At 29.3% G+C, this 14,147-nt stretch overlaps 2 protein-coding genes across 8 annotated transcripts; both read right to left on the bottom strand.

Annotated features, from left to right (window-relative positions):
* Positions 1–507: 507 nt before the first annotated feature.
* LOC137834944 (ABC transporter D family member 2, chloroplastic-like) lies at positions 508–6,399 on the bottom strand. 7 transcript variants are annotated; one of them, XM_068643196.1, is made up of 10 exons: positions 6,222–6,399; positions 5,497–5,733; positions 5,265–5,327; positions 4,534–4,860; positions 4,261–4,425; positions 3,625–3,853; positions 2,946–3,184; positions 2,522–2,825; positions 1,349–1,617; positions 508–879 (listed from the first exon to the last, which is right to left on the bottom strand). In XM_068643196.1, the coding sequence occupies exons 1-10, from the start codon at positions 6,324–6,326 to the stop codon at positions 694–696; spliced, it is 2,124 nt and encodes a 707-aa protein (XP_068499297.1). In that variant the 5' UTR covers positions 6,327–6,399; the 3' UTR covers positions 508–693. The 7 variants fall into 7 exon arrangements, with proteins under 7 accessions (XP_068499297.1, XP_068499296.1, XP_068499301.1 ...); XM_068643195.1 differs by having other exon boundaries at positions 5,265–5,332; positions 5,502–5,733; positions 6,222–6,398; XM_068643200.1 differs by having other exon boundaries at positions 4,498–4,860; positions 5,265–5,346; positions 5,502–5,733; positions 6,222–6,375.
* Positions 6,400–11,000: 4,601 nt separating this feature from the next.
* Positions 11,001–11,716, bottom strand: LOC137836157 (uncharacterized). Its single transcript, XM_068645013.1, has 2 exons — positions 11,306–11,716; positions 11,001–11,216 (listed from the first exon to the last, which is right to left on the bottom strand). The coding sequence occupies exons 1-2, from the start codon at positions 11,714–11,716 to the stop codon at positions 11,001–11,003; spliced, it is 627 nt and encodes a 208-aa protein (XP_068501114.1).
* Positions 11,717–14,147: the final 2,431 nt, after the last annotated feature.

Genomic DNA, 14,147 nt, shown 5'->3' with positions numbered 1-14,147 from the left:
GTTGCCTAATGCACTATTTGTTGTAGTGGTGTTTTTAAAATCAAACAAATAAAAATTAAAACTACAAAATCACATGATATAAAAAATTGTCTCTCTCTAAAATACCTTTTGTGTTTCATCAATAAGTTAAATATTTTGGAACAAGTTAATTCTTGAAAACAGTTACATTCACGTTATATCTTTCTAACTCATGGCATCATTCATTGTTTAATTTTCACACTTAGAACTGGTGTCTTGGTGTAATAGATCTCCACTCTTACTACTTTTGTGATAGATTTTAAACAAAATTATATTCTTGAATGTGCTACATATTACTTGGTGTGTATGTAACTATGTTGAATTTTCAAGAACAGTGAAACAATCCATTTTAGACTAATTGTATTGAACTGTGTAAATCAAGAAGAATCCAACCAGTTTAAAAATTGTGTTCTTGTTTCTATCTTTAATCTTACCCTGCGCAAGTGCAACCGAAATGGCACGACCAAGCTTGAACTTGTTCTAAAGTAATGAAATTAAATCAATAACATTTTTAATAGATCATATTAGAAAATGGAGTGATTCTAACATGCTGTAGCAGGGGAAAATCTATAGATTAGCATCATATATGTCAAAATTATTGCTCAAAGAAATTGAACCATGTGTCTCTTCAGATGGTAAGTAGCACATTGCAAGAAATTCTGAAGCCCCATGCAATCAGAGATTTGTAAATTTTAGATAGGAATTAGGCCTAGTAGCTCCAATGCACCAATTTAGTTGTTCATCGTTAGAATCATATGTAGATATGCGTAAGATCCTGTTGTGGTAATCATACAAGGATGACCGGTGGCCAACACTGACATATGTTATGTTTGCTGCTGCAATCTTTTGATACAAATGAACCTGTAAGCAAAAGCCAGCACTTGCACATCTTAACCAATAATTTTGGAGGAGTCAAAACAATACACTCAAAATTTGTATATATTATCATTGTCACTGATACAACAAAATGGATGCCTAAATTAACATAAATCACACATTTATACTAGAAAGAATTTCCGTACAAAAATATAAGAACACTTAAATTAGTTAAGAGTATAAGAACTTAAAAGAAGACAAGATATAACTATTCAAATTCTTATACTGCAAACATTGTCTGCATATGCACAAATTTTTCTTTTTGCAGGGAAAAGAGTAAAAGCTCATGTATCAGAAATAATATGTCACTGTCAAGTGAGGCAAGAGTGAGAATGTGGTAAAAGCTCCTGCTTTTTTCTTTTTTTACTTGAGGGGTATGTATTTTTCTATTTAGGCATATGTTTCGAATCAAATATCCATAGATTATTATATGTACTTAGGAATTCAACAGTACCTCATTGGCCTCATCAAGTGCACTTGTAGCTTCATCTAGTAAAGCCAATTGAGGCTTTGAAAGCAAAAGACGGGCAAATGCAAGACGTTGCTGTTCTCCCAAAGAAAGGACACTAGACCATTCAAGTGTGGAATCTAAACTGAAACGAGCCAATAAATCTCCAAGGCGCACATCCTCTAATACCTTTATCAGTTCATCTGTTGTTGGCTTCATAGGCTTATCAATTGTGTTATCAGAGTTTGTCAAGTTTGACAAGAAAGGAAGCACATCTGCATAACAATTTTTAACACTCAATCAGCAAAGCTTAAACAATTTCAGCCAAACTACTAAACAATAACAGGGATTTTTCTATTTAATCACATTAAATAAAAGTGTCTATTTTCAGCATCATCTGATCAAATCAGCTCATTCATAACAACGTGGTAACAATTGTTATGCAGATAGAACCTGTTGCACCTTACAAATCAATGCTCAAAATTGATAATTTTGATTGTATTTGTTCACTTGATTATAAAGTCAGGACTCTACATGAAAGGAAAACACATACATAAGAACTCTGTAACCTGGGTTGATGATCCTAAAAAAAAGGGATTAATTTTTCAGATCACAACCAAGATCAAACTGTCTGACTAACAGCTAACATTCAACTAAAAACGTTTTCAAGATTCTAGACTGCTACAGATTCATTTCACTGAGGGCAATGAAAATTCATTTTTCAAGAGTTGTTTCTTTAATAGGATGAAGATTCAAAAGCTGTTGGTTAGGCTTGCTTATTATATTATCTTCTGAAGGCAGAGTCTGCAAAAAAATATATCAATTATTCTAAAAGTCTCTTTAGAGTTGCAAGCTTAAAGAACTTTAGTAATAATACTTATGTGTAACAATCAAATAATATCATATTTCCTATTAAATTAATCATTTCTTTTATAAATCATGTCAGGCTGCTACAAAAAACTACAAGGGCGTTTTTAGTATTCCTGCTGAAGAAATAAATCAACATTTGAGCATTATCTCTGTTAGACTCACAACTCCAAAAATTACAATTGAGCCCATGACACGAGACAGATAGAGAACAATAAAAGACTTCCATTTTTAATTAAAAAAATGAGTTTGCATAAGAAATAAAAGTAAAATATTTAAGCATGGGGGGAAAAGAAACTAGAAATCACATACTTGTTTGTTTATCTGACATAGGAACTACATCATCGACCCAAGTTGGATAAAGTAATTGTTGACGAAGAGTACCCAAAACCATATATGGTCTTTGTGGAAGGAAAAAAATTCTGCTTACGGATTTTCCATCTGCTTCATATGTGTCAGGAGCATTATTTACTGGAGCATTCACATCTAAACAAATGAGTTGTTCAGGATATTCTCCACCTTTTACATAGTATGTAATCTTTCCAGTTCCAGTTTTCCACAGACCAGCCAAAGCCCTTAAGAGAGAAGTCTTACCACTTCCACTTGGTCCAATAACCTGTTCATTTGGCTATATTAAGAAGAGCATTTGTATAATCCTATGGTCTTGTGAACATAAAATTACAAACCTAACTTCTTAATATGTTGTCGGTAAGTGAGGGGCCAATGGATGTCTTACCAGTAAATTATCTTTTTCCTTGATCATCAGTGACAAGTCTCTAACAAGTGTAGATGCATTTGGTGTATTCAGAGTCAAATCTTCTATCTCTAGTAATGTTGCGTATTTTTCTAGTGGAGTGGATCCATTAGATTCCAATGCAGATGAACTTCTAAAATATTTGTATATAATTTGTATGTCTTCCAAAGTATCAGAGGGAGAGTTAGAGCTGCTTCTGTCCAAAACATCATCAAACTCACCTGCGCATGCAATGCAATGCATATTAGTCAGTAGCTCATTACATTAAAAGCAACAAAGCTAGCCTGCCAAGCATATATAAGACAACAGGTGGGACAGATAAATATCACAGACTGGAGAGTATAACTACTTGCAATATGAACTGCAGTGCAGAAAATGTTGAAAGAGAGAAAAAAGAAAGGAAAGAGGGAAGGCGGAAAGTAACATGAATAAGTTAAGGTTGGTTAACTTACAAAATAACATCTTTAAAACATTGTAATACCTTCTTTTTTTCTTTGGGACCTATTATTTGTGTTTATGCCAACATAAGCACAGATTATCAAAATGGATCCCCTTTTTTTGTACAGAGTATAATTCATAACTCAGTCACTCATGCTCATTATCTTTCACAGATTAGCACATATTAAAAACTGATAGGAATGATAAGGGAAAAATATTGTACCTAACCGATTAATAACAGCAGAAAAAGCACTTATAGATTGAAACTGGTATACAACAAGAGAAAAGTCGGCAAGGATATGATTAAAAGCAGAACGTGACTGATTGATGACACCAAAGCCGATTTTTCCTGAGAAATACATGGGGGCAACAACAGCAGCAGGAAGAACTTGAATTATATAGCGGTAGCCACTGGTGAAGAACTCCAGATTTCTAGAAGCCATCAACAATTGCTGTAAAAAATAATAAGTAACACCATGCATCATTATGTTATGACAAGGTAGAGGATAAAACTGCATTACATAACTCAATAAAGAAAACCAAAGTGATGCTGCAACAAGGTTAGATTGGTATTTGATGAAGTTTCTTAATTCACAAATCTAGTCAGTGAACATGGCTATATAGCTTTCAAATATGTTCAAGTTAATAAATATATAAATCTAGTTTTTCAATCAAGAAAAAGAAAACAGACAGAGCAGCATTTAAAGGCTGCTCACTTTATGTTGATTATACAAATCTAGCAGTATATGCAGTAAAACTCAAGAAATCAATTAACTTGAACATAGATACTGGCAATATAATGTACAAAATTAGTTTTCAAAGTGAAAAAAAAGGTAAGCACAAAGAAGAAATATCTCACAGTCAGATTTTCATAAGCGCTTTTGAAGCGCTGCAGAAGAAGTTGCATTTCGCTTTCTTCACCACTATAGAAAGCAATTGATTCAGCATTTTCCCGTACACGTACAAGCCCATAACGAAAGTCTGCTTCCTTTTTCTCTTGCAGGAAATTTAAATTCACCAGTCCCTAATATTTTCACAACTTCCCAGTTAGTAAAAAGGGAACTTTTTGTTATTAGGGAGACAGGTGGTAGTTTACCATCACAATTTGAACTATCAAAGAAATAGTCATTACCCTTCCAAGTAAAACACTGATAGTTGTCCCACCTATCGAGTATACAAGAAGAAGAACAAAAAGTGGAGGATAGATTCCATACAAGATATTACTGAATGAGATTAAGTCTACAGCAGCATTAAAGAGTGTTAGAGAGAAAGCAAGGGATGTTCTAGTGAAAGAACTTATATCATCAACAATTCGCTGGTCTGGATTATCAATAATTGACTGTGACTGAATTTTATAGAAAGTTTGATTCTTCAGATAGCGATCCATGTAATAGCTTGTCATCCAAGACCTCCATCTCAAGGAAAGAGTTTCTTTTGCATAATCTCTCAATACAAAAAACTGCAATGTAGTGATGAGCAAGGTTAGAAACATGTTCAGAAGATTTGAAAATGGTTATGACAAAGCAACAAGAATCGGGCATGTGATTTTATTAAATTCAAAAGTTCATTCATTTCAATATCAATTAATGATTAAGAAGAAAAGCTGCAACACAATTAAGAAAGGAAACTACTTCCAAAAGGATCAAAAGAGGAATACAATTCTGATGTCTATTGTCTAAGTCCTCATATGACAGATAAAGCCCAAAACATGAAAAGGTGTAACTTCCAAATTCACATCTAGTCCTCATTTTCACTCTTTTCTTTCCAACTAAGACACTAGATCAGATGACATTACACATTGCTCTAAGAACTAAAGCAAAGTATAGCAGAGATATACCTAAGAAAGTGCAGCAATGTGCTCACCGGGATTCCTCCAGCAAAGCCAACCAAGTAGTACAGTAGTTGCTTCGTGAATTGCTCTTGATCCTTGTCTTGCATTAATAAACTTAAAACAGTTCAGTTTCTTGTTGCCACTACATACTAAAGTAAAAAGTAAAACAAAATCTCAAATTCAAATACAAGCAAACATTATATGACCAGATAGATGGTAAATGGAAGATAAACAAAATCAGCTACGTCCACATATAGACATGACCTTACTGGCAAGTGCATTGAAGAAGTCTCTCCCCAAGAAATTGAAGCCAACACTGATTCCAGTAGTAACCAAAGTGAGAGCAAAAACGCCAGCAAGCTGCAACCTTGCTTGCACCTTGTCATCTGAATTCCAGTAAGGAGCTGCCACCTTCCAGAACCTCCTAAAAAGTGTCTGCAGATCAGGACTCCGACCCTGTGCAGCAACTACACTACTCTCTTCCCCCACTTCCCTATTTCCCTGCACTTTCAACACAATTTTCAAACTATTCATCAACCAAACCCTTCACAAAATTTATGTGTATCACGTCACCATGTAGTATATATTGATTCTCTTGGATACAACACCCATGCTTTTAGAAAGATTACTAAAATCCAATTAAGCTTCAAGACATATAATGTATGCATGTAAAAAATATAGAAGCAGGGAAGCATTGTCTATTGATGAAACAAAATGAAAATTGTCCCGATGATTTCAACAAAGAATGAGATTCATAGTACAATTCTTATTTATAAATAATAAAAAGTAATTTATCATAACAATGGTTTATAATTTTGCTTGTTTTCTGAAATCTCCAGGAAACATGTTCTTAATTTAGATTTACAAAAAAAAAGGACTGAGTCCAGAAAAAAAAATTGCAGAATTACAATTATAGTGCCGGACATGTATCAAATAAAAAAAAAACACATTTTGTGCATCGTAGGTAACAACGAACAACACGAGCAAACCTTATCTGGGTCGGGTGGCAATGGAGTCTGTGTTGCAGCAGATGAAGAGGGACACCTGCTCAAGTTCCTCCTCCTCCTGTAAGGCCTTCCTTTGGACATGGGCATTGTGGTCAAGTGGCAAAATTGGAGTGAGCACACTAAAACCAACTTTAAGTTACATGGCCATGCAATGGAGGGTTTGACTTATAGGCAGAGGTAAGGGTGTTTCTTCTAGCACCCTACATTTTTCTTCTATACCATTATATTTTTCGAAATATCCAAATTATCCTTGAAAGTTTTGTATGGCTCTCGAATAGGGAGTGTTTAGCGTGTAAAAGGTGTTTCTGAAATATGAATCCAGATGGCAAAAAAAATCTTTCAATAATACCTTTTCTAGAACACATCTTTTTACTTTTGAAATTATTAAAGTACAAGATACCAGAGTTATAATTATTGAAGAATTTTAATATTAATTGAGAATTTATTGAAAAAAATTTCTAACTATCAGTTGTTTTTCTTTAGTTATCAATTTCTCTTTGATTATCAGTTATTGTTTCTCTTAATAGAGATAAATAACCTTTATTTTATATTTAATAATTTTTTTTAGTAGAAGTAAATAACTTTTATTTTATATTTAATTATTGATTTTTTTCTCTTTTTAGTTAAACCTAGAATAAATGTACTACTTGTGGCTCAATTCCTTAACTACCACAATTTACACTTTTATTTCCCTATCTAACATCCTTTTGTTTTTATTTTCCTATTTAGCATCCTTTTGTTTTTATTTCCCTATCTAATACCATTTTATTTTTTATTTTTCTATCTAGCACCATTTTAAAAATAAATAAAAAAGAATATATTAATTTTTTTTATAATTTTAATTTTGAATATATTAAAAAATAAGTATTTTTAATGTTTAAAATAGTTAGAAATATAATTAATGAATAAATAAATGAATTTTTATAAAATAAAAATAAAAAAGTAATAACTTAAAAATGTTTAGTTTAAATTTTTTTTAAGAATGAAGAAAATAAAAGATTAAACTCTATAACAACATAAAAGTTGAATCTATAAACATAAATTAATATTTATTTTTATTATTATTGATAATGTAATCATGTTAATTTCAAGTAAAAAATACAAGACATAATTATAAAAAAATTAAAATCAATTAGTATTAATTAATATTGAACGCACAAGTAATATTGAAGTGTATATCTACCTAAATGCAAAATCCCAAAAAAAACTAATGCAATTGTTACACTTAATGCTTAAAAATAAAAAAATAAAAAAAAAATGTAAAAATTAATAAATATAGAAAATAAAAAGAACAACATTGCAACAGATATTTCATGTTACTAAAGACTATTTGATGGAACTAAAAAATGAAGAATATTGACCTGCATACACTGGTCAAATATTATGCCCAAGTCCTGACATGAAAATAATTTCAAAGGGGAGACCTAAGTCAAGTTGAATAAGGACTGATATAAACATAAGAGAACAACATGATCGAACAAAAAAATGTTCATATTGTCAAACACCAGGACACACAAAAAGAACATGTTCCAACATTATTGGATTGTGCAATTCTCGTCATTAATTATGTTATGTTTCATTTCGCACAAACTATTTAATGTACCATTGAAGAAAATATTAAATCAATGATCATCTTTCACTTATTTTTCTTTTTATGATCAACATCTACTTATTTAATATCATTTTATATCTCTTATTTTTATCTTGTTTAGATTTTTATTTATTTTTATATCTTGTATATTTATCTTATTTTGTTTTGTCTTTATTTTATATCTTATATATGTTTAGTTATTATTTTTTTCTGCCATTATTTTTTATTTTATTTTATTATTGTTGTTTTTATTTTCTATACTTATTTATTTTTGTATTTTTTCTTCTCATTTTTAAGCATTAGTGTAACATTTGCATTAGTTTTTTTTTAGAATTTTACATTTAGGATAGAGATTCCAATATTATTTATGTGTCCACTATTAATTAATACTAACTATACTAACTGAATTTGATTTTTTTATAATTATGTCCTGTATTTTTTATAATTATATCCTGTATTTTTTACTTAAAATTAACATGATTACATCATGAATAATAATAAAAATAAATACTAATTTATGTTTATAGATTTAATTTTTATGTTGTTGTAAAGTTTAATTTCTTATTTTCTTTATTCTTAAAAAAAATATTTTTAAATTAAATATTTTTTATTTTTGTTTTTTAAAAACTCATTTATTTATTCGTTAATTATATTTTTAACTATTTTAAACATTAAAAATACTTATTTTTTTAATACATTTAAAATTAAAATTATAAAAAAATTATAATTTATTATTTATTTATTTATTTTTGAAATGGTGTTAGATAAGGAAATAAAAAATAAAAGAGTGCTAGATAGAAAAATAAAAACAAAAGAATGTTAGATATAAAAATAAAAACAAAAAATGTTAGTTAGAGAAATAAAAGTGTAAATAGTGCTAGATAGGAAATTTAGCTCCTACTTGTATATAATATATATTCTCTCTCCGGTAAATCCAAAATTTATAAATTTCTACTACTTGTATATAATATATATTCTTTCTCTGGTAAATCCAAAATTTATAAATTTCATAATAGGAGTGGTAAATCCGGAATTTAAAAAATTGTTCTGGTATTTCGAAATGGTTATCGACTGTCATTTCAAAAAAGAGGTTATGGATTGTCTTTTTCAGAATAGAATATAATATGCATGTAATTCCTTCGTTCTGAAATATAATTCCTTCCCCATCTCATTTCGGAATCATTATTTCCACAAATGGATTACCAATTCTAAAATAAAATAAAAAATAGACTTACCTTCTTCTATGAACCATGCTTCCAAAAACATCCAACTACCCCTCGTCGGAAAAATCTCACCATCGATTCTTGCTCTCATCAGTGTTCCTGAAAATGCAGAGAAGAAATGGGGATGATATGCACTAGCTTTGGAATTTTTAAAAACTCCAAGGTTAATTTTGTAAATTCACATGAATGAACACTCCATAGGAAAAGGTGAAAAGAGGGTGCACTAACTTTGTACTCTATTCCCCATGTAGCTTAAAGTTAGTTTTAATTTCTTTGCCTAAGAGGATAAAATATTGAGTCATTTATTTTGTGAATATATATATGAAATGAGTTTGCATGTCAAAAGACAACTTCTAATGAGTAATCTTATGTTGGGCTATATATTGAATAGATACTTCAAATAATATACTTTTTTATTTTGTGAATTATTATCAATTTTTATTTTTTATTGGTTTTCTTTAGTTGACATATATATAGTATGCAGTTATGACATGAAAATTCAGAATGATTGAGAACATAAACGATAAAAAAATATATACAGAAGTTTCAGGTCAGAATAACATGTGTGAAAGTGTGTGGAGAATCCTAAACCAAGTGCTTGGAAATTATCTTCATGAATTTTTTTCCTCCACAAGTCCCTCTATCAACTTAGCTTTCCTTTTTATTTGTTGATGACTTAAGTAGATATATCCAAAATTTAACCTAGAAGAAAAAAAAATAAACTTAAAATTTATAAAGTAAATGAACAAGTTAAAAAAATTCAGAAAATGTTCGTGAAAAAACTTTACTGAAGGGTTAGTACTTAATCATAAAATTCCACTGAAAGCTTTTTTATCACAAAAATTTTGTATTTTTTTTTAAGGATGTGTTTGGATTAGAGGGTATGGGGAGTGGAAAATTGAGGGTGAGTGGGAGTGGAAGTGTGAAGAAAATTGAGATTGTTTGGATTGGGGTATGTTAGAGTGGATGTGTGAGGAAAGTTTATTGAAATTTGTGAGTGATGTGATAGTTGTAAGAATATTATAAATTATTTTGAATAGTAAAGTTTGTAAGATTACAATTTTACTCTTTATATAAAAAAAGAATAAATAATGATTAATCCTATTTCATATTTTAGTTAATTATAATTTTAAATTAAAGTATAATTTTATTATTTAATATTTTATTAATTAAAAATTATTTTTTATTTAAGTTAATTTAAAGCTATAACTATGTTAGTGTATCCTTGAGTGGTCCAGCTACCATCAATTCTACACCCTTTTCGTACCTCGTCAATCATTGCATTGAGCAAAATTAGGTCCATCTCCGCCGTTCACTTGGTGAACTCTCGATAAGAACCTGATGAATTTGAAGCCACATTTTTTCCACGATCCATCTAATTAACTTAAATAAAGTTAGGATGGCAAACATTGAAAAATGGTAGAAAATATATTATTTCATGAAATTAATTGTTTACATAATCTTGCCACATTTCGTTTGCTAATATCACACCCTATCCTGTAATCATGTTCACGAGCATGGGTGGTGCTTGGTTGGACATCTTGTTCTTACAATTTATTATCTACTTCTTCAAGCAAAAACTCATCATTGTCGATCCCACGTAGAAAGTTATGCACAATACAACAAGCTAAAACAATTTTTGTCATAGTATCCACTCAGTCCCACTGGCTATAATTGGAAAACGTTTTTTAAGCACCCCAAAGGTTCTCTCAATTACGTTCCTAAGTGATGAATGTCGATGATTAAACAACTCTTTTGCATTTTGTGGCCCTCTTCGCGAATATTCTTTCAAATGGTATCTCACCCCGCGATAAGGTGTTATTATATTTCGTTTTAATATAAAACCTGCATCACCAAGATATTATTTTCCTACAAAGATTGTGGAAAGTTGGGTTAGTATATATTAGTACAACCTTTTAATTCTTCTGCACACCCAATCCCCTATAACTAACCTTCTGGAATAACCAAAGGATCGCCTCGTACCAAAGCATCTTTCAATATCCTTGAATCGGAGGCAATTCCTTCCCAACCGGCTAAGACATATGTGAACTTCATGTCAAAGTCACAGGCTGCAAATATGTTTTGGGTTGGCCAATCTTTTCTCCCTCGAAAACGAGGCGCATCAGCACGTACATGACTCCCATCTATGGCCCCTAAATAATCCTAATGTAAACAAAAATTCATAACTTTAATTAACCACAAACTAAAGAAGACATTACACATAATTTCAAGTAATGTTATTATCAACAAACCTTAAAGTAGGGGAAAAATCGACTGTTGTTAAGGATGTGTGGTTCTACAACCGTTCCATTTGGTTGAATTAAGAATTCCCCCTCCAACCTTAAAATTGCACTCAAAACATTATGAAAGTGACAGGAAACTGTTTCTCCAGACCGATGGAAAAAGAATGACACACTTCGATTCTTCACATTATGCCCAATAATGTGCAGAAATTTCACTACTTGTTCTTCCACGGTTGATCGATATGCATCTTTAACAAGTCCAGTTCCCCGTATTCGTTCACATAATTTAATGAAAGCTTTCGTTCTCATGCGAATAATGTGACGAGATTGTTCAGTGTGAACCAAGTACTCCATCAATTCTTGTCTGCGGCGCTCTTTTTGTGGTTGGGAATCACTGATACAGTTGCTTGTAGTAGGCATTGTGCGTAACAATTTCAATCCAAAAGCAATCATACAAAGAATCATGACTGATGCACCTTGATTATTTTTTTTTATTTGTTCCTCGATTTATGAAATTAAATTCATGTTCGCCGCAACAAGATCGTCATAAATTGCAACTGTTTCCTCAAAGTGTATCATCTCTGTCTCGTCATAATTTCTTTCCGAATTCATACCGAACGCGGTTATCGAAGTACACCAATACAGTTACCCTAAAACGTACTTTTAATTAATTTTAATAAAAAAATTAATAAAAGTTACTATATCATTCAATAACATAATTTAATCAAACAACAAATAAATATAAACAAATAAAATAAAATAAAAACCTAAAATTTCTATTTCTACTTCTAAAATATTCATTTTAAATACATAAATTTATTTTCTAATAATTTATGTACAATCTAAAATAATATAAACTACAGATTATCAAATTTTATTTGGATTCTGTAAAAATATTATTTACAAATAAAATATTATTTCTTATAAACAATTTAATTTTTAAACACTAATAACTATCTACAATTATTATTACAAATTCAAATTTCTTATGTAAATTTTTTCTGACTTTTTAAATTACTATACCTTTTTTTAATATTTAATTCTAACACCAATAATTTATGTGAAATACAAATTAAAAAAAATTAAGTGAAAATCATATTTCTACTCTAAATTTTTACTGTTTCTTTTAATTACTACAAGATTTTTATAATGTTTTTAATTATAACATTAATATATTATGTTTAATTTACAAAAATAAAAACCCTATAAAAATATTTTTAAAATTTTGAATTCCATTCTGTCAAAATAAATTTTTTTAAATCTGTTTCATAAACAATTTATTTTTAAATAAATAATTACTTTCTACTTTTATAATTAAAATATCAATTAAAAATAGCACTCCTAAAATATCAATTACTTTTTAAAAAATCTACAAATTACAAATTTCTATTTTCACTTGTAAAAAATATTCATTTTAAATATATTTATTTTTTCTTATAAACAATTAAATCTTATAAAAAAAATTAAAAAAACATCTTTTTTAATCTTTTCAAGTGACAACATTAATAATTTTTGTCCAATCTAAAAAAATATTAATATTCATTTAAAATAAATAAATCTATTTTTTTATAAATAATTAAATATTAAAAAAAAATTAACTTTGTATATTTATTATTATAAATATAAACAATATTTATCGAAACTTTTTCAGTTTTCTTTAATCACAACAACATTTTTTATTTAATTTAATTATAACATTAATAATTTATGTTTAATATAATAAAAAACCTAAACTTTACAAATTTCTGTTTCCATTCTATAAATCATTCATTTCATACAAATAAATATTTTTTTTAAATGTTAAAAAATAATAACTATCTAAAAAATTAAAATAATAAATCAAATAAAAAATTAATTTAATTAATTAAACTTCTTAACATATTTAATTAACTATCTACTAACTTCTTAACATAATTAATCAAGCTAAAGGCTAAACAACCAACATTAATTTACTAACGCCTTAACATAATAAACTAAAATAAATTATAAACAAATTATATTAAAAACTATAATTATTCAAACATAAATATAAAACAGAAATTAAAAAAAAAATAACTTTACATAAAAAATTTAAAAATCTGAAGATAAACACTCAAGAACAGCAATAGGGATGACTTATAGATGAAAAACACACCTGAAAACAACATAAAACAAATTAAAAAACATTTCTATTTCACAAATTTTAGAACATAATTAATTATCCCATCACTTGTATACACAGGATAATCGATTATCAACGTATAATCGATTATGTTAGTAGGCAAAAAACAAACATAATCGATTATGACAATACATAATCAATTAAGATCCCTTTTACACATTTCAGATAATCGATTATGGGTCGAAATTTTTACAGATAATCGGTTACTGACTTAACTTAATCGATTATTTCACCTGTGTTATTTGAGCCATAATCGATTAAGCAACATTCAAACACATAAACTCACCTCAGATCAACCCAGAAATGAATCCAGATGAAGCCAGAGATGAACCCATAGATGAACACAACACTTTGAGATGAACAATCTATACGTAACTCAAGCCCCTACCACACACTATGACTTACGAATCTCTCCAATTACACACTCTATGGCTTCAGTTTCTTTGCTTATCTGTGAATGGAGGAACCAGCTTCATCGTTTTATAAAGAAACCGGGTTCCACACCTACCTCACCCACTTCATTGATGACCTTTCAAACTTTCACATGGTCAAACGATTCCTGAACCAAGTCAGGAATCTGATGCTTTCATGTGACATGCATGCAGGGCCACTGTTCTCCTTGATTCCAGGACAAAAACAAGGACAAGATTGTAAGTTCGTGTGGATGACTTGGCACTTACTATCCAGAGT

The sequence above is a fragment of the Phaseolus vulgaris genome, chromosome 5, assembly GCF_000499845.2.
Source record: "Phaseolus vulgaris cultivar G19833 chromosome 5, P. vulgaris v2.0, whole genome shotgun sequence".
Taxonomy (NCBI): domain Eukaryota; kingdom Viridiplantae; phylum Streptophyta; class Magnoliopsida; order Fabales; family Fabaceae; genus Phaseolus; species Phaseolus vulgaris.
Note: the sequence above shows the minus strand (reverse complement) of the source record. Positions and strands in the feature narration are given on the sequence as shown.

Bases quoted from the DNA above. Each gene is read 5' to 3' on its own strand.
- LOC137834944 (XM_068643196.1), bottom strand. From the start codon at position 6,326: ATGCCCATGTCCAAAGGAAGGCCTTACAGGAGGAGGAGGAACTTGAGC. The intron at 5,734-6,221 runs GTTTGCTCGTGT...TTGAAAGTGCAG, and splicing joins TGCCACCCGACCCAGATAAG to GGAAATAGGGAAGTGGGGGA. The intron at 2,826-2,945 runs GTAAGACATCCA...CCAAATGAACAG, and splicing joins AGGAAAAAGATAATTTACTG to GTTATTGGACCAAGTGGAAG.
- LOC137836157 (XM_068645013.1), bottom strand. From the start codon at position 11,716: ATGCCTACTACAAGCAACTGTATCAGTGATTCCCAACCACAAAAAGAG. The intron at 11,217-11,305 runs GTTTGTTGATAA...TGTTTACATTAG, and splicing joins GATTTTTCCCCTACTTTAAG to GATTATTTAGGGGCCATAGA.